Source organism: Rhineura floridana, chromosome 2 (genome assembly GCF_030035675.1).
Source record: "Rhineura floridana isolate rRhiFlo1 chromosome 2, rRhiFlo1.hap2, whole genome shotgun sequence".
NCBI lineage: Eukaryota > Metazoa > Chordata > Lepidosauria > Squamata > Rhineuridae > Rhineura > Rhineura floridana.
In genome coordinates this window covers 224916166-224942055 of record NC_084481.1, presented here as the reverse complement: position 1 = coordinate 224942055, position 25890 = coordinate 224916166, and the positions used below count along the sequence as shown (strand labels likewise).

The window sequence follows — 25890 nt, the reverse complement described above, 5'->3', positions numbered from 1 at the left end:
GACAAGCAATAATGGCTTGTGTTGTTTGGATCGCTAAGCCCTCCTAGAAGCATTTCCATGAGTGCAGGTCTTAGGAATTGGCTGAATAAATGCTGTTCGTAAAAAGCAAGATGTTGAATTTCCTTTGAGTCTGCTTGGGTATCTCCTCAGTGACTGAGACTAGTTGGGACACATTAATTGGAAGGTGATCAAAGTTTGATAAGCCAAACCACCTTGCCAGACCTGTCTTTAGAACCTGGAGAGCTGCCATTGTCTTTGATATGTTAATATTTTAAGCCATATTTGGTAAGAAACTGTCTATCCAATGAGCACATCAGATTATCCCCTTCCCACCTTCTTGTTTATGTGGCTGGCTTCATCTTAACTCCGTCTTTCTTGATGTGGTTGCTTGATTACAAATGCTTTGCTTTGATTTCTTTTTTGGGGGGAAATGGCAAATCCTTCTGCTAGATCAATGAACGGACTGAAACCTATTGTGATAATTTGGGAAGAGCTCTGGCTTTATGGGACAAGCTCCTTAATTTATCCAGTTTGATCGATGAGTGGTCAACTACAGAACTGAAGCACGTAGATGATGGCCACCTGACTGAAAAGGAGTTGGCAGAGTTGGAGGTAAGGTTGTTGGGGACAGCATCCACCAATAAACAAAAGCAGTTGACTGGTTCTAAGTTGGATTGGTAGAATAAAATTATCCTGCAGTTGAAGTTGTTAGTTGTTGCTTTCCTCCCCTGTGTCCAGTCTCTTCCGCTGTGCTGTCTCCCAGTTTCTCCATAGTCATTTTTTCCGTCCCCCTCATTGGCTGTAGGGATGGGAAAATCCGTCAGTTTCGGGTCTCTCGGTTTCTCATTTTTCCAATCTTAAATTCAGTTCTCCACACTTGTGATTTTTTAAAATAAAACTCCTCATGAAAATTCTCCAGCATTTTAGTGCAAATTTCTCCTAATAAATACATTTTTATAGGCAGTTTTGACTAATGTTTTGCAAGCCATTTCTTGTCATATAATACAGCTTTGTATGTTATTTTCACTCATATATTCACTTTCATGCACACTTGCCCCTAATATATGCCTTTTTTGTAAACATTCTTTGGTTGGCGAACTGCATTGCAAAATGTGAATAAGTGTGAATTTCGAAGGATGGCCGTGTTTCGATCCTCATGTTGTTTTGGAAAATGCGAATCGGATGGATTCAGCTTGAAATGCGAACTGAATCGAATTTCTCACCCATCCCTAATTGGCTGCCTTGAATATTTCCTTCCTTGAATCTATATCCAGCTTAGTCTTTGGCCTTACAATTGCTTCTATACCTAAATGATATGTTGGGCCCATAATTGAAATGCTTTGCTTTTTTTGTAAGGGGGGCTGGAGAGGCATATGCTTGAGACCCTTATTCAAGTGCTGAGCAAGGTGTGCGAGGACTTCAGCTGCAGAGTGGAAGCAGCTGTGTATGCTGGTCATGCCTGCTCTAATCCCAATCTTCCCATGTTGAGCAGGGAGGTCTGGATGGGGCTTATAAGCACGTCCAGCCAATTGGGCTTACAAGCTCCCTTCAGATCTTCTAGCAAGATCAAGGGTGGAGTGGGCATGCCTGACTCTTGCATCATTATTAAGGGGTTGAACATAGAAAGCTGCCTTACACCAAGCCAGACCATTGGTCCATCTAGCTTAGTACTGTCTGCACTGACTGGCAGTGGCTCATAGAATCATAGAATAGTGGAGTTTGAAGGGGCTTATAAGGCCATCAAGTCCAACCCCCTGCTCAGTGCAGGAATCTAACATAAAGCATACCCAACAGGGTCTGTCCAGCTGTCTCTTGAATGCCTCCAGTGTTGGAAAGCCCACCACCTCCCTAGGTCATTGGTTCCATTGTTGTACCGCTCTAACAGTTAGGACATTTTTCTTGATGTTCAGCCAAAATCTGGCTTCTTGCAACTTGAGCCTATTATTCCATGTCCTGCACTCTGGTACGATCAAGAAGAGATGCTGGCCCTCCTCTGTGTGGCAACCTTTCAAGTACTTGAAGAGTGCTATCATATCTCCCCTCAGTCTTCTCAACCCTACCTGGAGATTCTGGGAATTATACCTGGGACTTTATTTTATTTATAAATAAATTTATATACCACCCTCTCAAAACATCAGAGTGTTGTACAACAACTTAAAAAACATTTAAAAATTAATCAAAATGACCGGCCATTCAAGAGACATTTTAAACAGCTGCATAGGCCTTTGCTCCTTGTGGGTGCAAAGGAGATTCTCTGCCTCTGATCTGCACCCCTTCCCATTGCAGTGGGTACGCACTTTCCAATTTAAGGCCTCATGCATTCTTTTGAACACTTGCATAGGGCTAGTATTTTTGTAGAGAAAAGTGAGCTTCAATTAAAATCGGCATCAGGCACATAGCACCAAGTCTAATGAAAGTGAAATTGACTCTTGCATTTTTAGGGTCTTTACCATTTCCTTATTAGACTTTAGATTAGTCTGAAAAGCAACAGGAATCAGATACAAAGTCTGGTCTTAACTATTTAGAGTGGGGATGGGAAATCTGTGGCCCTCTAGACGTTACTGGACTACATCTCCCTATCATGCCTGACTGTTGGCCATGCTGGCTGGTGATGATGGGAGTTGTAGTCCAATAACAGGGATTCCCCACCCCTTGTTGCGAGCTTACTGTTGATACACTATCTGTGCTTTAATGTATCTTTTTGAAATCTCTGTGGCCTCACATAACCAGGTAAATACCATCAGTAGTATTTTGATTTAGCTGTGTAAAAAGTTACAACACTGTTTATTATTTATTTTTTATTTATATCCCGCCCTTCCTCTCAGTAGAAGCCCAGTGTTGGTGGAGTGTGCGAGATACTCCTGATGCTATTTTTTTTAAATTTAACTATGCATCATTGCTGATATATACTGAGCTGTTGGGCTCCCCTCTGGAACCAAGAAGGAAAATGAGACGAAACGTGTTACCAGTCCAGTGGGGGGGGGATATGTAGTATTTAATAGTGGTTAGAGTGTTGGACTAGGACCTGGGAGACCAGGGTTTGAATCCCCACACAGCCATGAAGCTCACTGGGTGACCTTGGGCCAGTCACTGCCTCTCAGCCTCAGAGGAAGGCAATGGTAAACCTCCTCTGAATACCGCTTACCATGAAGACCCTATTGATAGGGTTGCCATAAGTCGAAATCGACCAGAAGGCAGTCCATACAGCAACAACTATGGAGCATTTTATGTGATTGCCGTTGCACATGCAGTGCATGGATCAGTGCCAAAATGCCCACAAACCTGCTGACCAACACTCAGCTATTTGATATTGTAACAATTAGTGTTTGTGATAGATTTTGTTTATTTATTTATATAAAATATTGATATACTGTCCTTCCGCAAAACATCAGGGTGGTAGACAAGAACATACAAACATTTTTAAAACTTGCATTTAGCGACTGGCTGCTCAAAAGACAAGACATAAAGCCTATCAGCACAAAAAAAATCTTCAAGAGGATACAACTAGTGTTCAGAGGCCTACCGCCGCCATTTTAAATAAGAGCAACGAGCAAGCATACATGGTCCTGTACATTAGGTATTGATGTGAGCTGCCTTGAATATTTGTACTGAAGGGCAACACGGAAATCCCTCAAACAATGGAAAATAACAGTTGTCCACTGAGCCTCTGTAGGTGCTGGATTGTGGCCCCATTCACACAATCGTTGCAGTCCATGGCTGCTATGGCAGACAACCCTCTCTCATGCTGAATACCAGAAGAGATCATAAGAATTTATGATCATGTGCAGGAGGTACTCTGTGTCCAGAGTTGGGCTTAAGGATCAGTAGGGTTCACAAGCAGGGATTCTCACATGAATCCTGGAAGGAGAGGACATGAAGGGTAACAGGTCATTATGGCATTGGCTCCTGAGTGGAAAGAATTAGTGCTACAGCCCTGAGCACTATATCCTAATTTGTTGGTCAATGTAGAATTCTGCGGAAATCCTCACCCTCCACTGGTATTTGTGAATGTGTTCTTCCCCCCCCCAAAGCCTTAATAGCCCAACTTGACATCTCCATTCAATTATAGGTGAGGATGGCAACAAGGGAGAGGGCCTTCTCAGTGGTGGCCCCCATTATGGCATGATCTCCCTGATGAGGTCCACCTGGTGTGAACACTGTTATCTTTTCAGCGCCAGGTCAAGACTTTCCTCTTCTCCCAGGCGTTTTAGCATGTGTTTTTAAATTGCTTTTAAAAAATGTGTTTTTAAATTTGTATGTTTGTTTTTAATGTTTTTAATGTTTTTAATTGTTGTAAACTGCCCAGAGAGCTTCGGCTGTGGGGCGGTATACAGATGTAATAAATAAATAAATAAATGAGGCCAGTGCAGTTGCCAGAAATAATGCAAGAGGATGGAGCGTGTGCATGGACCAGCCCTGTGGCTCAGGAAATAGCTGTAAATGCAAGTGGAAGGGTTGCAGCTCGGTGGGAGAGCATGCAGAAGGTACTGGGTTCAACCCCCGGCATCTTCAGGTAGGGCTAGCAGAAACCCTTGCCTGAAACCCTGGAGAGCCGCTGCCCATCAGTGTTGACAAACCTGAACTAGATGGAGCAATGGTATGACTTGGTATAAAGCAGCTTCCTATGTTCAAGGAGGAATGATATCTCAGGTGGTAGCTGTAGTGGATGGTCCCTTCCCTCCACCTTCAAGTACAGTGTTGAGTGTGCAGAACGGAGCTATTTGGGTCTCTGCAGCAGTGTGTGCCTCAAAGCAACCTAGCACTGATTCTGCTTGTGGACATATGCATCCCCCAAAGCGGGTGTCCATGATGTGGATACATCTGCCAACAATAAGAAGCCCATGACTCAGCGGCCCTGCCATTGGGCGTATTAATTACCAATGCATTAGCTATGGCACATTTCAGATGATGCAGGAGGGCGCTTCAGTACATAGCCAGTGTTAAAATAACAAAAGCGTCAGTATTTCCCCAGCCAAAGTAAGCCAGTGATTTTGTTGTTGTTAAGTGTGCAAGCTGACAGATTCATAAGAGCCCCTCTTCACACATTCTGGCTGTGATTCTTCCACCTTATGCCAATTGGAAAGCTATTTAACGTCTCAAAAGAGTGAAAAAGATCAGTGTCTCCATACAGTTCTAATCTGCAGAATGATAATGAAATTTGAGCAAAACTTGTTTGGTACATAATCCCTCCCCCCCCCCTTCTTTCATTGTAGGGTGGCTTGCAGTTCCAAGAAAAAAACCTAGAGGAGTTTGACTCAAAGGTGGATGAAATACAAAATCTCCTCAATGGCAACGAGCCTCCACTTGAATTGCAGGTGAAATTGGGAGGGGGCAGGGGGCTAACTAATGTGATTGTGATTTATTGGGAGATTATATATAGATGGCATAATGCCTGCCATCATGGGGATTGGTATGAAGAGGGAGAAAACTCTCACAATCTTATTTTTCCCTAACTGTACACGTGAAGAAACATGAACTAACTCTAGCAAAAATAGTTAGGGCTGCATCCAACATAAGAACATGAGAAGAGCTCTCTGTTGAATCAGGGCCAATGACCCATCTAGTCCAGCATTCTGTACAGTAGGGCCCCGCTGTACAGCGTTCAGCTGATGTGGCGGCTTTAAATTAGGGGAAATTCCCTGTTTTAAAGCCGATTTTGTGGTTTTTTGGCATTTTTGCATCATTTTCGCGTGACGTGACCCATTATAGTCAATAGATTCCGCTTTACGGCGATTTCCGCTTTACGGCGGGGGCCTGGTCCCTAACCCGCCGTATAAGTGGGGCCATACTGTACTCACAGTGGCTAACCAGATGCCTCAATTTTTTGTTGTTATGTGCCTTCAAGTCGATTACGACTTATGGCGACCCTATGAATCAGCTACTTCCAGTAGCATCTATTATAAACCACCTTGTTCAGATCTTGCAAGTTCAAGTCTGTGGCTTTCTTTATGAAATCAATCCATCTCTTGTTTGGCCTTCCTCTTTTCCTACTCCCTTCTGTTTTCCCCAGCATTATTGTCTTTTCTCGTGAATCATGTCTTCTCATGATATGTCCAAAGTATGATAACTTCAGTTTCATCATTTTAGCTTCTAGTGATAGTTCTGGTTTAATTTGTTCTAACACCCAGTTATTGTCTTCTTGCAGTCCATGGTATGCGCAAAGCTCTCAATGGGAAGCCCAAAAGCAGGACCTGAGCACAACTGCACTCACCTCTCCTGTGGTTTCCAGCAACTGGCATTCAGAAGCAAGCTGCCTCTGACGACGGCCTTCATGGCTAGAAGCCTTTGATAGCCGTTAACAACAAAGTTGCCCCGTTGGCACAAGGACTTCCACTTGCACCACAGAAATTCCCCTCTCTCTCCTCCCCCGGTGGTCCCACGGAGTTCCCCCTAACCTTATGGAGTAGTTTGGGGGGGTGGATATGGGGAGAGGAGAGAAAGTTCCGTTGCGCCAGTGGAAGTTCTTATGTAAGCAGGATGACTGCATTGGATGCAACCTCATCTAAATAGCATTTTCTTTTTTTTAGCTTTTGAGCCCCAGAATGCTGCACCACTTTTGTGGCCTCCATCGTAGACTGCAAAAGTGAGGCAGCATCTTCAGTTATGTTCCTGGGACTGAGAAAAAGTCTACGGGTTGTGTCCAGTGTTAGTCATACTCAAGACCTAGTAAAATTAGGTCCATTAATGTCAAAGTCTGCTTTGAGTTGAACTTTGTCAGGTGCAACTCTAAAAATATGCAGGGAATGACTGCATTACTGTGCTGAGTGTTTGGTTAACTGCTACTGGGTAAGTGTTGAGGCTTTGAGGCTCAAGGGACAGGGAGTCCGGTGTTTAGCTCCTATTCCAGTGATTTTGATTTTGATTCATAAAATTTATATCCTTCCCTTCGTCCCAGAAGGAGCTCAGGGCAGCAAACAAATGACAAAACACTAAAAAAAACTGTAAAACATCTTAAAAACAAAACATACAGGAAAAAATCATAAAAACAAAATGACAATCTTAGAAACAAAAAATCTTAGAAACAAAACAACCTTAAAAATATTGTTTTACAAAACATATTTAAAAACATCTTTAAAAGCAATTCCATCACAGACTTGGACTGGGATAAGGTCTCTACGTCAAAGGCTTATTGAAAGACTGTTGAAACTCAAAGGATGTCCAGGATTAATCGCTTGGGAGGCTCGTGGCCCAAGACAGGGAGGACATAAGGAGTGGTGGCAGAAGTGTTACCTGGCCGGGTGGTTTTACCTGGTTTTGTGGCATCAGCTACCCCAACAAGGTCATTGGCCCCTGCCAATGCAGCACACCTTGACATGCAGCGTCAGTTAGTCCAACAGCTAGGACTGGATTTAGAATCAAATTCTTATCAAATAAACCGCACCAAATTGTAAGAGGTGGATTTATTAAAAAATTAATTACAAATATAGTAACATAAAGTATGAACCCACATCCAGTGAAAATACACAGAAAAAAGAAGTTAAGAAATACCACAGTGCAAATAAGGGAAATTGCAAGACAAGAACAATAAAACAAAACTAATGTCTACTCTAAATACAAACCACTTTGATTCTCTTTTAAACACCTGCTGACAACTTGTCTGTGTCACCAGGCTTATGCAGGCAATTGAGAAGATACCTTTCTGAAATAGTTAGTTCATGATTTCTGATTTTAAATTTTTGTATGATTTTATCATGTATTTATATATGTAGTAAACCACTTTGATTTTTGTTTCATGAATAGTGGTTGTGTGTGTGTGTGTGTGTGTGAGAGAGAGAGAGAGAGAGAGAGAGAGAGGGAGAGGGAGAGAGAGGGAGAGGGGGAGGGAGGGAGAGGGAGAGGGGGAGGGAGGGAGGGAGGGAGAGGGAGAGAGAGGGAGGGGGAGGGAGAGAGAGGGAGAGGGAGGGAGAGGGAGAGAGAGGGGGAGGGAGGGAGGGAGGGAGAGGGAGGGAGGGAGAGGGAGAGAGAGGGGTAATAGTTAAGTAGTGGCTTTTCTGGAAAAAGGTGGTGATGGTGGCCTTCAACGAATTGCTCTGCTACTATTTGTGATGACAGAATTGCAGTTAGTGGCTGGGTGAGCTGCCATGTTCCTCTACAAAGCCTCTGTTTGAATGACAGCATGTGAGGCTGTAGCATCATTCCAGAGGCATTGAGTTGGCAGCCCCGCTAAAAATGGAATCCCTGTGTCTGCTTCTTTCCTGATTCACCCACTGACACAGGGATAGGGAGCTTGTCGTTGGACTTTGTATTGGGGCTGCTGTTGGAAGACTGGCAAGGAGTGAGGTGTAAACTTGCCCAGTAGCCTATGCAGTGTCTGAGCTGCGTAGAAATCAGTGGTCAGGAATGATTGGAGCCGCAGTTCAGCAATATCTGGAGGGCCACAAGTCCCCCCCCAATCTAGTGCAAACATAAGAAGACCTCTACTAGCCCAGACCCCCAAGGCCTCTCTAGTCCAGTATCTGTTCTCACAGTGACTGAACAGATGCCTGTGGGAAGCCCACAAGCAGGACAGGAGGACAGCAGCACCACTCCCCTCTTGTGCTACTCGGCAGATGGTATTCAGTGGCATACCCTCTTTCAATATTGGAGGTAGTGTGCAGACATCATGACAAGTAGCCATTGACACCCTAATTCTCCATGAATGTGTCTAAACCCCTTCTAAAGCCGCCCAAGTTGGTGCCCATCACTACATCTTGGGAATGACATGGCATCACCATGCTATGAGTTTCTTTGCCCCCATTGAACAGCACCTTGGACAGCTCCATGAAAGCTCAGACTAAAACCCGGAGCGGATTCCGCTACTCCACTGACACGGAGCCACCAGCCACCACTGCATAGCGTAAGGCAGTCTCACTATTTAAAAACAACACACACACAAAATACGTGAAAATGTTTTCAGAATTGGACACAAATCTTAATTTCAAACAGAAGGCAGGTTGAGTACAAATGGCAATACCTTCTCTCTAATATCCCCTTGTAAAGTTATAAAGTAAGAAAATGAGCCGGGAGAACAGCTAACCTTGCCTTTCTGCTTCCCATTTTTCAGGTCATCAAATCCTCTCTTTTGAACAAAATGGAGCTAATAAGAAAGCACTTATCAAACCAGCTGATACCCACTGAACTCAATGGCAATTCAGCTGAGCTGAAAGGAGATCTTGACCTGGCCAAGACGCAGATTGGAATGACAGAATCACTTCTGGAAGCTTTGCTTCCCTCTGATACCTTGGAGATCTTTACTAAATTGGAGGTACTCTAAACACACACACACACACACACACACATACACACATCTTGACTCTCACTCTTCTTTTCTTAATATCGAAAATAATGTCTCTGTCTGGCTTCTAAACTGTGCTTAGAACTTCTGTAAATCTGACAAAGGAAGCTCTATAGGGCTGGCGTAGATGTAACAGGATTGAGATTAGGGCCAGACAGTCATAGATGTTGAGTTATATCCAGTGCTGCTGTTTTGCTCATGTAGCAGACTTCCACTTGTGCACCCTCAAAATCTGCTCCAGAGGGTTGGGAGACCCCCCTGGAGAAAAGAGGAAGTCCTGTTGCATGAGCAGAGCTCATCTCACACAGTGTTGAATGCCACCATTTGTCCCTTCCCAGTTTCACTTAATCTTAACCATGGTTAAGTGTGGAAGGGGTGAACATTTCCCATATGCACACTCCTGCCAGCCTTCACCATGGCTAAGAATTGCATCAGCACTAACAATGGGATTTCAAACCAGCTTCAGAGCCTGGTTAAGAACAAACTCTGGTTAACTTTAGCCATAATTCAACCAGTGGGGAGAATTTCCTCACAACCGGGGAGGGTCTGGAAGAAGCTAGCGCACAATCCTGCACTTCAATCCTGATCCTTTTTTTGGTGGTTAAGTGACTGGGAGCAAGACACCTTCAGCTGCCCTTAGTTTTAAATTCCAATAATCTCATGCCTATAGGTTGACTCAAAAATACTTGAGCAGGAATGTGATGTCAGGAGTTGCAGGATCTGTGGACAGCTGCCCCATGTGGTGAACCACTGAACTGCAGGTGGCGGCCTTTTTGGCAAAGAGCCTTCAAGCCCTGGGTTGACTTCCATTCACCCAGGCTGGCCATTGCATCCTCCTGGAGGGAATATAAGAGAGCTTCCTGCTTCAGTTGAGCTTTGCTTGAGCAACATGGTCTTCCTGAGTTCACCACGTTCCTTTACTCTCAGTTATTCTCTGGTCCTGATTTCTGGCTTGCTCCTTCACCCTTCCTCCAGGTTTCTCCTTTTGTTGTGGTTTGCCCTTTGGCCCTGACTCCAGTGTGGCGTAGTGGTTAGAGTGTTGGACTATGACCTGGGAGACCATGAAAACTCGTGCTTACCATGAAAACCCTATTCATAGGGTCGCCATAAGTCAGAATCGGCTTGAAGGCAGTCCATTTCCATTTCTTGGTTGGTCATAGGAACACAGGAAACTGCTTTCTGCTGATTTACACTATTGGTCCATTCAGCTCAGTATTGTCTACACTTACAGGCAGTGGCTCTCCCTGGAGATGCCTGGGATTGAACCTGGGACCTTCTGCATGCAAGGCAGATGCTCTACCACTGAGCTATGGCCCTTCCCCAGTGGACCTGCCATTGTTCTTGGTTGTCTTCTCTGCTTTCTGATTCACGCCAGACTGCTGTCCCCACCCTAGTCTGTATTTCTCACAAAACCGATGTGCTGAATTTTTTTTAATGTTCTGAAATCATTATAAGCTTTCTGTCAGCGTGGGGTTTTTTTAAGCGTTATTTTATTTCTTTTAATTTAGGAAATACATCAGAAGATTCTACAGCAAAAACACCATGTGAAGTTGCTTCAAAAAGAGACTAGTTGTTTGAACCCTGAAGTGGTTGAATTAAAGAAACAACTCAAAAGTGTCACTGACTTGTTTAATTCCAAAAAGCAAATCTTTCAGGATCACTTTACAACTCTCCTGAATTGTAAGTACAAATTTAATATTACTCCTAGACTTCCCTTATCTACATTAATCAGCAACTCAAACAATGGCCTGGTTCACAGTCCACCAGTGCAGCAGGGCTCTTTAATAATGGTATGGTACACACAACACCACTTTTTCACCAGGGATGATGAGATGTGGACTCCCAGTCACATCCCCAGTAGGAGAGTGGTGCTATGCCAGGGACTGGGAGCCCCTACAGCTGCCTTTTTGTCCTTCATCAGCCTGAAGGGATGTTTCTTCACCTTTGGACAGGGGCAGGGGTGACAGAGATGGGGTTATTTCACTAGCTCAGGGTATACGCATCCCTGCTAGCCTTGTTTTCATCAGACCATGTGCAGATGTGTGTTTCTGCCAACTAAGACCACAAGGATTCAATCAGGATTGCCCTAGATCAGACACATAAGACAGGCCTTGTAATGATTGAGTGTAATGCAGTGCCCATAGTGCCGTTCTTTGTTTCAAATACGGCAGCACTGTAGCAGCTACACACCACATCTTCTCCCCATCACTTCTGATCTTAAATTGCTTCTCTTAGGTTCACAGTCTTGTTTCTTAAAATGTATATTTCTGCAGATCGGTGTAAGGATTTCAGTGACTGGTTCAGCAGTACCTGGCTTTCTCTGAAGGAATGTTTTGATCCCTCAGAAACAAAAGAGATATTAGAAGAGAAAATTCAGCGGCTGGTGGTAAGGCCTGAGACTTTGACTTGGTGTTGTGTCCTCTAGATGGCTTAAGAGAACAGTGAGGGTAGCTATATAGGAGTTTATGACACAGTGGCAGGTAGGCCATAAAGGGCTTCACACTCGTTTTGCAGTAAGGCGGGGAAATGGGTAATTATACATGCAGGTCAATTTGGCATGGTAGATACACATTTAATAACAACATAAGAAGAGCCTGCTGGATCAGGCCACTGGCCCATCTAGTCCAGCATCCTGTTCTCACAGTGGCCAACCAGGTGCCTGGGGGAAGCCCGCAAGCAGGACCCGAGTGCAAGAACACACTCCCCTCCTGAGGCTTCCGGCAACTGGTTTTCAGAAACATACTGCCTCTGATTAGGGTGGCAGAGCACAGCCATCATGGCTAATAGCCGTTGATAGCCCTGTCCTCCACGAATTTGTCTAATCTTCTTTTAAAGCCATCCAAGCTGGTGGCCATTACTGCATCTTGTGGGAGCAAATTCCATAGTTTAACTATGCTATGCGCTGAGTAGTCTTTAAAAAGGCTCCTGTGCCCCCCTTAATATTTTTATTGTTGTAATGATTTTTCCATTCTTGCCTCCCAACAGCCAGACCGCATTCTGCTTAATCTTTCACACGGTGCATAGTACCCAGCAACTCCAGATAGGGATGGGAGAGAATCCTGTCTGAAAACCTGGAGAGCTGCTGCCAGTCAGTGCAGACAATACTGAGCTAGATGGGCCAGTAGTTTCACACAGCATAAGCCAGCGTCCTAGGTTCCAATATTTTGCATTTGTGTTTTTTCCTCCCCAGAGCTTCCTAACTTTTGAAGACAAAGGCAGTGGTATCCAAGAGGTGAAAGTTCTCCTGAACCAGGTGAAGAGCTATTTGCCCAAAGTGAATGTCAACCAGCTGAGCAGCTGGGTGAGGGACCAAGAAGGGGAATTACAAAGAGTGACCTCCAAATGTCAGGCACGAGAAAAGGAGCTCCGCATCTCCTTGCAGCAATTTGCCAGGTAAGAAAGCAAAATGCTCTGGGCCCTGGTTGCCATAAGAACACCTGCAACTCTTTTTGCTTATTCATTTGGGACGTTTCTGTCCTACCTTGTGACTATATTATCTTCTAAGTGGCCTACAATATTAAACGATCCAGTTCAATAAAATAGCAGTGACAACAAACCCCTCCCACACACACACACACACACACACGTGTGCCAGGAGGAGATGCAAGCCAAGAGAAGGCAGTCTTTAGGCTACTGGGATATGCTTTGTTTGTACTAGAACCCAGCAGTGGCTGGTGCCCATTAGCACTGGTGGGGTGGAAGGCAGGAAGCCCAACAGTAGGTGGCAATGGAAATGGACCGCCTTCAAGTTGATCCCGACTTATGGAGACCCTATGAATAGGGTTTTCACGGTAAGCGGTATTCAGCGGTGGTTTCACCATTGCCTCCCTCTGAGGCTGAGAGGCAGTGACTGGCCCAAGGTCACCCAGTGAGCTTCATGGCTGTGTGGGGATTCAAATCCTGGTCTCTCAGGTCGTAGTCCAACACTCTAACCACGACGCCACCTCACAGTAGGTGGAGCCAGAGCCAATGGCAGGCGGAGCCAACTGAGGAAAAGGAAGCCAACAGACAGTGCCACCCCCTGGGACTATAGTTGTAAGTAGGGAGGTAGGGGGCTGGCCAAAGGCAGACTAAGGTTAGTTAATTCGCCCTAGTGGATCAGCCTCCACTGTTAGAACCCCATGATCCACCAACCGGACCCTGGTGTAAGGGACATACAGTTAAAATTAAAGGATTCTGAGCCCAGGGATTTGTTTTGAGTGCCAGAACTGAATGGAATCCTTTCACACGCTCCTGGTTACCACAAGCTTCCTTCATTTCAGCAGTATGGTTTTAGGAGGGGATTCATTTTGTTGCTGTCATTGTTAAACAATTGGAAATTAGACATGCTTGCCAATCCATTTCACATCACCCAGAGATCTACCAATTTGATCCTGATTTACCTTCTAGTTCATAAACAATGCAGCAGAATAACAATAATTGCTGCCCTGGGCTCCTGTGGGGAGGAAGGGTAGGATATAAATCAAATAATAAATAAATAACTGCAACAAAATATTAATATCAAAAATAAGGCTGGAACAGCAGTAGACAGCTCCACCATTAAAAACCTGGATATATAAAGCAATTTTGGCTTGACGTCTTAAAAGCTAGTACTATTAGTACCACATTTATTTTATTTTATTTTATTTATTAAATTTCTTAGTCGCCCATCTGGCTGGTTCTCCAGCCACTCTGGGCAACGTACAAATTAGCATATCAGTGCAATAAACATTAGAATCTGAGCCAATAATAATAATAAAATCTAATCCTCTCCAAAGGCCTTCCTGAAGAGCCAGGTCTTCACGGCCCGGCGGAAACTCATCATAGAGGGCGCAAGGCAGAGATCATTAGGGAGGGAGTTCCACAGGGTGGGGGCCACAACTGAAAAAGCCCTCTCCCTAGTCCTCACCAGTCCAGCTGTTTTAACTGGTGGGATAGAGAGAAGGCCTTTTGAGGCTGATCTTGTTAGGTGGCATAACTGATGATGCTGGAGGCGCTCCTTCAGGTAGACTGGGCCGAGTCCGTATAGGGATTTAAAGGTCAAAACCAACACCTTTAATTGGGCCCGACAAGCCACTGGTAGCCAGTGTAGTTCTTCTAACACTGGAGTTACGTGATCCCACCGGCGGCTGCCTTTGATCAGGCAAGCTGCCGCATTCTGTATCAGTTGCAATTTCCGGATCGTTTTCAAGGGTAGCCCCACGTAGAGCGCCTTACAGTAGTCTAAGCAAGAGGAGACCAGGTCATGTCCCACCGATGGGAGCAGATGATTGGTAGGGTAGATGATTGGTAGGGGCGCAGCCTCCGTATCAGATGAAGTTGATACAATGCTGCCCAGCTCACAGCCGAGACCTGAGCTTCCATGGACAGTTGGGAGTCAAGAATGACCCCGAGGCTGTGGACCTGGTCTTTCGGGGGCAATCGTACCCGATTAGGCACCAGGTCGAGATCCCCTAACCTTCCCTTGTCTCCCACAAATAGTACCTCGGTTTTGTCAGGGTTCAGTTTCAGCTTATTCCTTCCCATCCAGCCACTCACCGACTCCAGGCACTTGGATAGGGTTTCTACAGCCGACCTTGGTGAAGATTTAAATGAGAGATTGAGCTGCGTGTCATCCGCATATTGGTGACACTGCAGCCCAAATCTCCTGATGATAGCCCCCAGCGGCTTTATATAGATGTTGAATAGCATCGGGGAGAGGATGGAACCCTGCGGCACCCCACAAGTGAGAGGCCAAGGGTCCGAAACCTCATCCGCCAATGCTTCTCTTTGGTGCCTATCAGAGAGGAGGGAACAGAACCACTGCAATACAGTGCCCCCTATGCCTAACACCTCCAGGCGATCCAAAAGGATACCGTGGTCAACGGTATCAAAAGCCGCTGAGAGATCCAGGAGGACGAGGAAGGTGCATTCGCCCCTATCCAACGCTCTCCTTATATCATCCACCAAGGCGACCAAGGCTGTTTCAGTCCCATGTCCAGGCCTGAAGCCAGACTGAAATGGATCCAGATAATCCGCTTCCTCCAAGCGCGCTTGCAACTGCTTCGCTACCACCCGCTCCACTGCCTTGCCCAAGAATGGTAAATTTGAGACTGGGCGAAAGTTATTCAAATCCTGGGGAATATGTCTGGGGAGGACCGCTCATAAATGGGGTGCATATAAGGTTTATATCCTCACAGATATAAACAATATTTTTAAGGAATATATATATATTACGAAACAGTGAAGGTGGCCTAGTTTTTTTAAGATCTATAATTCAAGCCTTGCTGGAAAGGTCCATCAAATCTGGCATCTTCTTCACAGAGTAGCAACATAGATGCATCCTACAATCTGACAAGCTGGCATTCTGGGCTTCGAAGGAGCATCTAGTTGGCCTCTCTTTCCACTCCAGGTGTCGTGGACTCTGCGGTTAGGTTAGCATCTATGAAAAGCGGGGTCTTTTTTGTGCTGGCACCTGTCTTACAGAATTCCCTTCCCGTGGAGTGTCACCAGAGCAGTATTTTTTTGATGCTGCTCATGTGTTTAAGAATTATTGCTGAATTGGAATCAAGACCCTTCCATAGCATTTGAATTGAATTGCTACTGTCTATCAATTTTACAGTTGTATAAGTATTCTCACGTAACCATTGTATTTTCTTTTTCTTTTTTTATTAAAGGCTTGAATATGAATTTGGTAGCATAGAGGGATGGCTAAGTCTTCAGGAAGAGAAATGGCAAGAGAGTCGTCAAATGGAGAAGCTGGAACTTGAACATTTTTATCAAATTCTACTAAAACAGAGGTATTCTGGACTGATTAAGATGGTCCACCCCCAGAGACTAATGGAATCCACTGAATTCCTGAATGCCCTGGGAGAGTTCTCAGTAGATAGAGCAGGTGACCCTATTGTACGGACACACACACACACACACACATGCATGTATTTTAATGGGTGAATGGATGAAATATGGTTTTAAATATTTGTTCACTTCTTTGGTCAATCATACTGGGAAAGCAGATCATACGAAATTGCCTAATGTGAAGTGAGACCACTGATCCATCATGTCCACTATTGATTATGATTGGTAGCAGGTCTCCAGGGCTTTAGACATCTGGTGCCTGGATCGTATAACATATGGGTGGCCAACCCTCTTTCGTCTCAAGGGCCACATTGCCTCGTAGCAAATCCTCCAAGGGCCACATGCCAAAAGTGGGTGTGGCCAAATGGGGGTGGGACTGAAGCTGCAGTTCTCAAGACCACATCAATAAATGTTTGTGACCTTTAAGTAATTTAACAATTTAAAAATATTTTCAAAAGCATGAAGAATAAGTTCATTTGAGATAAATATACCCATGAAGCCCACCACTTCCTACAGAGAGGGTCCTCACTAGTAATTTATTGAACATGTTTATTGCATATGTTAAAAGTTTAATGGGATATGCCAGGAATTGAACTATATATGAAATGGGGGCCTTACCTCTGAGCTATAGTCTCCTAAACTGCTTAGAAGCCTTTTAACAGCTTTGAAGCCATTTCTTTCTTTATTAAATTTATATCCTGCCCTTCCTCCCAGAAGGAGCCAATAAATATGATGATGAAAAAGATGATGATGCAAAATAAAACAATCTGTTTATTTTTTTCCCTCCCAGAGAGTCATTTGATTCTTTTGCTTGGCTGGCAAACTCATTGCAGAGTTCTGGATATTCAAATGATGACGTGGTACTAGAATCCGCTCAGCTTGTCAGCAGGTACGGGATGTTGCTCACCTCTGCCCGTAAAAGCCTTGGTGCTTCTCAGGTACTTTTTGCAGAGGAAAAGAATTTTGAAGAACTTGCCCAGAGTATGTTCTGCTGGGTGCAGAGGCTGAAAGAGTCGGTCCTTGGGCTAAGGTGTAAAGAATCCAAGACACCGCTGGAAGAAAGACTGAGGCAAATAAAGGTACTAAAAGATACCAGACACATTGTGTGATGTGATAATGTCCCCTTTGAACATCTTGGGTTAGCCTTATATACCAGTTGAATCTGAATTGGGCCTTTCACTCATACCCTCCTTGTGAAATAGAATTGTAGCATTGTGACATAGGGCTCCCCCAGGCATCCTGATTTGCATGCAGAAAGCTTTTCTGGTGGCTACATTATATCTGGTCTTTAATGAATGTTTATTTGCATATGCATTTAAACCACTACTCATCGTTTTGGTTTATTTGCTTCTGGCTGTTTGCGTGTTCAGAATAGACATTTTACAAATAGCTGGGTGATGTTTATGTCCTCTTTCTGAAGGTAAGGTTTGCAGTAAGATGGTTTACCTCCACATTTAAGTGCCATATATAAAGCGATTTGCTCGGAACTGGTCTTGGCAAGTTGCCAAACTTGGCAAGTTGCCAAACTCGTGCCTTTCTTATTCTCTTCTATTATGCAAGTCGTTTTGAGACACTCGAGTGCAAAAATGTGACTAGTAAATATAAGAATATTAATATTAACAACAACAACAACAATAATCTGAATTGTTTGTGGGGTGGCTACACGATAGTGAGCATTCAACCTGCATTCATCTGGATTTACTTGTGGGGTATTTGCACATCTTCCTGTTAGTCCAGGGGTGGGGGTCTCCAAGATGGCCAGTGAGACCATTTCCCCAAACGTCACCCACTTGTCCATCAGCTGACATCACTGTGTGAACACTGGGTCAGTTTTGCTTCACCAAAGGAACATAAAAACAGCCTGTTAGATCAGGCCAGCAGCCCATCTAGTCCAGCATCCTGTTCTCATAGTGGCTATGGGGACCCCGCAAGCAGGACCTGAGTGCAAGAACACTCCCCCATCCTGCAGTTTCCGGCAACTGGTATTCAGAAGCATATTGCCTCTGACTATTGTGGCAGAGTACAGCCAGTGCATTCCTTGTGGCAAACAGATTGGCAAAGCAGCCCTCTGCAGCCAGGAGGATTGCACTGTCTGCTCACAAGCTGGTGTTTCTTCACCGGTACATTCCCTGCACTTTTCAGTTTATTTTCCTGTCACTTTCCAAACCACAGAAAGTCTGTTTTTCTTTTTTTAAGTGGATTTGTTGCACTAGGGCAACAGATCCCTTTAATCCACTTTAACGGCACTAACCTAAAGTTCTGGTATGTGCTTGAATTCCACCTGCAAAACAGTGACAGTTTGCAGACAGGCACAGCATTTGTAAACTGACATAGTTAGCATCTTTCCCATGGGGTGTTCTATCCCTTATGACAAAGCAAATGTTGTTGGGCAGCCAAGTCGCTGCTTGAAGCAGCAGCAAAACTTTATTTTCTGCCACCTCATCTATAAAGGTAAGCCGACCTATTGCCTAGAAGTTGAACATTGGTTAGGGTGTTGGACTACGACCTGGGAGACCAGGGTTCGAATCCCCACACAGCCATGAAGCTGACTGGGTGACCTTGGGCCAGTCACTGCCTCTCAGCCTCCAAGGGAGGCAATGGTAAACCCCTTCTGAATACCGCTTACCATGAAAACCCTATTCATAGTGTCGCCATAAGTTGGAATCGACTTGAAGGCAGTCCATTTCCATTTTCAGGTGGGGGTATTCTTCCCCTCTGCCCAAAATGCCAAGAAAAGGTTTGGGCCAAACACTTTGGCCCAGCACTAATACCAACATTCCAAAGAATCCATTTACTTACTTACTTACTTACTTACTCACTCACTTACTTACTTACTTACTCACTCACTTACTTACTTACTTACTTACTTACTTACTTACTCACTCACTCACTCACTTATTTACTCACTTACTTACTTACTTACTTACTTACTTACTTATTATTTGATTTATATTCCTCCTCCCTCCCAGTAGGGGCCCAGGGCGGCAATTGTTTCATAGAATCATAGAATAGTAGAGTTGGAAGGGGCCTACAAGGCCATCGAGTCCAACCCCCTGCTCAATGCAGGAATCCACATCAAAGCATTCCCGACAGGTGGCTGTCCAGCTGCCTCTTGAAGGCCTCCAGTATCAGAGAGCCCACTACCTCTCTAGGTAATTGGTTCCATTGTTGTATGGCTCTAACAGTTAGGAGGGCTTTCCTGATGTTCAGTCGAAATCTGGCTTCCTGCAACTTGAGCCCATTATGCCATGTCCTGTTTAAATCCAGAATCTCATATAGTAAGTTATTTTATACATGCCCAATCTTCTCTTTCCACTTCTTCCATTTTTGGTACCTGCTGTTTCTTCCACTAATGGGTCCCTTGCAAACAGGCTGCAATCAACACCTTATTTGAGGTACCCCTGGATCCATGTGTTGATAGCCTTGAGGCTGGATTACTACAGTTGGTTGTATGTGGGGCTAGCCTTGGGCCTGTTCAGGAAGCTCCAGCTGGTGCAGAAGATGGTGGCCAGACTACTGATGGGTGCTCATTGCCAACAGCATGTGACACGATTGCTTAAACATCTGCACTGGCTGCCTGTTTCCCACTGAACCAGATTTAATTTACAAAGCCCTGAACAATGTAGGTCCAGGGTACCGTAGGGACCTCCTGAACCCTTATTATCCCAGCTCGATCACTGAGATAATCTGTGGGAGTGTCACTGGTTGTTCCTCTGAGTTGGTGAGGCTCATTTGACATTAAAACGAAAACTGAGCCTTTAGTGTCATTGGCCCAGCCCTGTGGAATGTTCTTCCTATGGAGATTTACCTCTAAACATTTGCTGAAAACTTTTCTTTGCCGCCAGGCTAATGCGGCCAATTAAGAAAAAACACTTTCTGTAATAGTTGGTGATTAAATGTTCCATGTGGTTCTCATTGCAGATATATAATTGTTATTTATTTTATTTATTTATAATTTGATTTATATCTCATCCTTCCTCCCAGTAGGAGCCCAGGGCGGCAAACAATAGCACTAAAAACTCTTTAAAAATCATAAAAACAGACTTTATAATATATTAAAAGAAAACATATTTTTGTTTAAAAAATCTTTAAAAAAAGGTTTACAGACATATTTTTTTTAAAAAGGAGATTTAAAAACATATTAAAAAGCAATTCCAACACAGACACAGACTGGGATAAGGTCTCAACTTAAAGGCTTGTTGAAAGAGGAAGCTCTTCAATAGGCACCCAGAAGATAACAGAGATGGTGCCTGTCTAATATTTAAGGTTAGGGAATTCCACAGGGTAGGTGCCGCCACACTAAAGGTCTGTTTCCTATGTTGTGGAAAATGGACCTCCTGATAAGATGGTATCTGCAGGAGGCCCTCACCTGCAGAGGCCAGTGATTGACCGGGTATATAAAGAGTAAGATGGTGTTTCAGGTATCCTGGTCCCAAGCTGTATAAGGTATTGTACACCCAAAGCAGCACCTTGAACTTAACTGGTAGCAAATGGACAGCCAGTGCAATTATTTTGGTAGTGGGGTGACATGTTGGCAATACCTTGCTCCAGTGAGCAGTCTTGCTGCTACATTTTGCACCAGCTGCAGCTTCCGGACTAACCTCAAGGGCAGCCCCTACATAGAGCACATTATAGTAATCCAGCCTGAAGGTTACCAGTTCATGGACAACAGTGGTCAGGCTAGCTGCAGCTGTCTTACCAGCCGAAGCTGATAAAAGGCTCCTAGCCACTGAAGTCACCTGGTTTATTGGCCCTCATCCAGCCTACCACTGAGTCCAGGCAGCGGTCCAGGGCTTGCACAGCCTCTCCCAATTCAGATATTACAGAGATATAGAGTTGGGTATCATCAGTATACTGCTGGCACCTTGCCCCAATCACCTGATGACTGCTCCCAAGGGCTTCATATAGATGTTAAACAGCATGGGGGACAAGATGGCACCCTGCAGCACTCCACAGTACAACTGTCAGGAGGCCAAAAGACAATCACCCGATGCTATTCTCTAAAAACGATCTTGGAGATAGGATTGGAACCACTGTAAAACAGTCAACCCAGAAGAATACCGTGGTCAATGGTATCAAAAGCCACTGAGAGATAAAGTAAGGTTAATAGGGTCACACTCCCCCTGTTCTTTTCCTGATAAAGGACATCTATCAGGGCGACCAAGGCCGATTCAGTCCCATAACCAGGCCTGAACCCAGACTGGAATGGGTCAAGATAATCAGTTTAATCCAAGAGTACTTGCAATTGCTGCGCCACAACCCTCTCAATCACCTTCCCTAAGAAGGAGGTATTTGTGACTGGTCGGTAATTGTTGCAAACCAATGGGTCCAGGTGGGCTTTTTCAGGAGCGGTCAGATCACTGCCTCTTTCAGGGTGGCTGGAACCACTCCCTCCCACAACGATGTGTTGACCACACCCTGGATTCACTTGGTCAAACCCCTCGGCAAGCTTTAATAAGCCGAGAAGGGCAAGGGTCGAGAAGACACGTTGCTGACCGCGTCATTGCAAGCACCTTCTCTACATCATCAGGATGCATCAACTGAAACCATTCCCAAGAAATTGCAGCAGACATTGCACTGGACACCTCACTGGGGGCTAATTGTAAACCTTTTTGATTTTTAAAAAAACATACAATTGCAGCATGGAAGTAGGGTTTTTTTTAATAAAGAAATTATAAATAAAATGTTTATTGCATGATTCTTAGTTGGAGTTACAGCAGTTAGACTTACCTTAAAGCAAAACAGTGGATTCTATTGGTAGTTTACACCATGTCAGTCTCACCTTCTCACAGGGTGGAGCAGAACCCCACATTCTGTGAAATCGATTACACCCATGCTGTTTCTTGTAATACAGGAGATTGTACTGCTGAAAGACGAGGGTGATGCTAAGCTACAAAACATTGCATCTCTTGGGGAACACTTGAAGAGTGATGATGGGAGCAAGAACCTCGCTGTTCAGCACATGGTCTCTGATGTCCGAAACCAGTGGGAGGGCACCATTCACCTGGCTACCGAATATCTAAAGTAGGTAACACAGGCCACACAAGGACACCAGTCATACAATTCGAAGGGAGGTTGGAGTTGCCTCTCCCGTTCACTTTCCCTAGACAGAAAGCACATGTACTGTATTCTGGACTAGTTCTCACTTAAGAGGTAAACCTGTGTCTAGACCAGCTTTCGGACTTCCAACTCCCATCAGCTCCAGCCAGCATGGCCAGTGATCAGGGATATGATGGGAAGTGCAGTGACATCTGGAGGGCACCAAGTTGTAATAGGCTGATCTAAAAACAGCAGCAAGACTTGGGACGCCTTAAAGATGGACAGATATATTGCGGCATAAGCTTTCTTAGGTGCATTGATGGAGGCCCACGGGATCAAATGCTTCTGCATATGAAAAAAAACAACTCCTTGTGTATCAGGTGGGGAAACTCCAGCCCACAGGCTAATCTTGCCTTGCCAGGGTGTCCAGTTTAGCCCACAAACCCATTTTCCCCAGACCATGCCCTACTGTCAATCAGCTGATATCACTAGGTGATGTCACCTGATGTGCTGGGGGAATGGTTTCAGTCCTGCTGGGTGCTGCTTTCCCAGCTTGTCTCTTGCAGGGAACGCATTGGCGAAGCAGATCCCTTGCAGAGAGCAGGTTTGAGGTCTCCGGTTACACTGTTGCTTCCCCAGGAACTGGTATTCACGGGTTTACTGTCTGTGAGCGCAGTGGTTCCATAAAGCTGGAGTGGTTAAAGCAATGGCAGCCGGTGAAGCGGGATGGGATGGCTCTGCTCACCTGGGTTCCCAATGTGGAGGCCGTTGCTGGCAACCAAGAAGGGGAGGTGAGAGGCAGCAGAGAGGTTGGTGCGGTGTGAGCACAGTGGCGGAGCAGATCCTTTTCAGTTGTGGCTCCCCAGTGAGGTCCACCTGGCGCCTTCATTGACATCTTTTCGGTGCCAGGTGTAAAGACTTATCTTTTTTCCCCAGGCATTTGATAGACTGAGATGAAGTTGTTTTGTTATTAGTATGCTGCCAAAGCTTCCTGTGGCTGTTAGGGGGTGGTTGCTGTTGTATTATTTTGTTTTTATGGTATGGTACGTTTACTTTTGTTTTTAACAATGCTGTAAGTTGCTTGGGTAGCTGGTATAGCACAATGAGGAGGAGAGCCTGGCTGGGAGTCCAGAGTCTGTGAGTTCAAATCCCCGCTCGTGCCTTCTGGGTGTCAAGGGCCAGCTAAAGATCACCCCCACAGGGAGTGGCTCAGGGGTTATGTGCCCTGCCACCTGTGCAGCCGTGGGCAAGCTGCAGAGTCCCAAGGAGCCCAGTTGCCCCCAGCTGGTAGTTGCGGACAAGGAAGGTGCTGGCTGGTGCAGCTGTGGCAAGCTGAGCAGGCCCTAGCCAGCTGGGGAGGGCTAGCCTCAGAGGGAGGCAATGGTAAACCCCCTCTGAATACCGCTTACCATGAACACCCTATTAATAGGGTCGCCATAAGTCGGGATTGACTTGAAGGCAGTCCATTTCCATTTTCAAGTTGCTTGGAGATGTTCAGGTAACAAGGGACTAATAAATCCAATCATCATCATCCTTGTGGCCTCACTCTTTACAGACTCCCCTTCCCCCTTTTCCTTTTCTATGGACTCATTTGTATATCTCTGCCAATTTAGGATTCCACTTCACGCTTCTGACAATGTTGGGCTTTTATCTGATGAACGCTTACGCCACAATAGACTTGTCATTCTTTAAGAGGGCCCCAACGAGACTCTGTGTTGCTAACCGTCTGTTTAATTTCTTTTTTAAAAAAGCAGGGAGCTGTTAAATTGATATGGATTTTTCTCCTTAGGCACCAAGAACAGCTCCATCTTCAAAGGGAGCAAGACAAGCAAAGAGAAGATGATATAAGGGCAGCCTTGGGTGAACTGGGAAAACAGAAGCAGGAGTCAAGTCTTGATTGGCAACGTGGCTCACAGGAGGTGCAGAGTCACTTACCATATCATACTGTGCTCCTGCAGGAAGCAGAGAATTTAAGCTTCCTTTCCAATGAACTGGCAAGACAGCACACTTCTTTGGAGACTTTCACTGATGGCTCCATCTCCAAAGAATCACTGGTGGCTTTACAACATCTCCATGAAAATCTCCTTCGCCAGTTGCAGGTTGGTATCATGGCAGGTTGTGGGCTTTTGAAATTCGAGGTGGAGCTGTGCAAGGCTGCTGCTATATGAATCCCCATTGGGAAAGGAGGTATTTATTGGTTGGCCTGGTTCATCCTCCAAAAATAGATGTTGGAGTAAAACTATGTTTGGAGTGTTCAATTTCAGACTTCCGGTTGAGTGTTTTGCAGCGGCTGGTGCAAAATGCGGCTGCCAGAGTGCTGATGAGAGCATATGCCCAACGACATGTCACACCACTTTTAAAACATCTGCACTGGCTGCCCATCTGCTACTAAGCCAGGTTCAAGGTCCTTGTACTAATTTACAAAGCCCTAAACAACTTAGGCGCAGGGTATCTTAGGGACCGCCTGAACCCTTATATCCCAGCTCGATCACTGAGATCATCTGCAGGAGAGGGTTTGGTTGTCCCCTGAGTTGGCAGGGCTCCTCTTCTTCCAGGCATTTTAGCATGTGTTTTTAAATTGCTTTTTAAAAATGTGTTTTTTAAATTTGTATATATGTTTTTAATGTTTTTAATTGTTGTAAACCGCCCAGAGAGCTTTGGCTATAGGGTGGTATACAAATGCAATAAATAAATAAATAAAATTTAACATCGACATGAAATCGAGCCTTCGGTGTCATCAGCCTAGTTCTCTGGAATGCTTTGCCAACAGAGATTCAGCAGGCACCTTCTGTTTTAACTTTTAACCACCTGCTGAAAACGTTTCTGTTTCGCCAGGCTTATGCAGGCAATTAAGAACATGTTTTTTTTGCAACAATTGACCTCTGTTTTTATTGCATTTTTAATGCTTTTGTTTAATTCTATGGTTATTGTTGTCAATTTCAACATGTTTCTTTTTTAAATAAATATAAGAGCCTGCTGGATCAGGCCAGTGGCCCATCTAGTCCAGCATCCTGTTCTCACAGTGATCAACCAGATACCTCTGGGAAGCCCCCAAGCAGGACCTGAGCACAAGAGCACTCTTCCCTCCTGTTGTTTCCAGCAGCTGGTATTCAGAAGCATACTGCCTCCGATAGTGGAGGGTGAACATAGCTATCATGGCTAGTAGCCACTGAGAACCTTATCCACCATGAATTTGTCTAAGCTTCCCTTCCACTCTGCATTTCCAGGGCAGAGACTGATGATTTAATAAAAAAAAAAAGCTTCTGATTAAAATATTTTGAATTGTTACAGTATTGGTCATCCATGTATATATGCATCATGTGTTTTGCACATGGACGGGTTTTAAAGGAACTGCTTGAATTCCAGAATACAGCAAAACTCTTGGAAGGACACGCAGAGGAGTATCAACGTTGCAAAGAGCTGATGATTCACTTGAGGGCTGCCCTGAAGGAGCTTTTGGAACCTACTGACAGAGAGCAAAAGCAGGTCAGGGGGACTGACTTAGATGATTTTGGAAACTGATAAAGGATGGGCCTTTCCAGACTGGTGGTGGTGGGGGGTTGCAGGTGGATTGTGCAACATGTCATTGACACAATAAGAGTGCATCAGCAGTGGATTTATACTGAATTGTCCACACATAATTCCTCTTTATTAGTTGTTGTGCAGTGCTTCCCCGCTATTATTGCACTATTTCCATCCTGAGGAGCGCTCTTGCCTCTTGCACTATAGCGCAGCAAAAACAGGATGAAAAAATAACCCTC

General features: G+C 44.8%; 1 protein-coding gene across 5 annotated transcripts in view; it reads left to right on the top strand.

Moving 5' to 3' along the window:
- The window catches only part of SYNE2 (spectrin repeat containing nuclear envelope protein 2), a 373624-nt gene that overhangs the window by 106755 nt on the left and 240979 nt on the right, over positions 1-25890 (top strand). For all 5 annotated transcript variants that reach the window (XM_061612375.1, XM_061612372.1, XM_061612374.1 and 2 more), the window contains 11 exons: positions 451-612; positions 5214-5315; positions 9044-9244; positions 10783-10954; positions 11548-11660; positions 12465-12667; positions 15910-16032; positions 16881-17169; positions 21945-22114; positions 23919-24228; positions 25496-25615. In XM_061612375.1, coding sequence (XP_061468359.1) covers positions 451-612; positions 5214-5315; positions 9044-9244; positions 10783-10954; positions 11548-11660; positions 12465-12667; positions 15910-16032; positions 16881-17169; positions 21945-22114; positions 23919-24228; positions 25496-25615 — 1965 coding nt within the window. The remainder of the gene's footprint in view (positions 1-450; positions 613-5213; positions 5316-9043; positions 9245-10782; positions 10955-11547; positions 11661-12464; positions 12668-15909; positions 16033-16880; positions 17170-21944; positions 22115-23918; positions 24229-25495; positions 25616-25890) is intronic.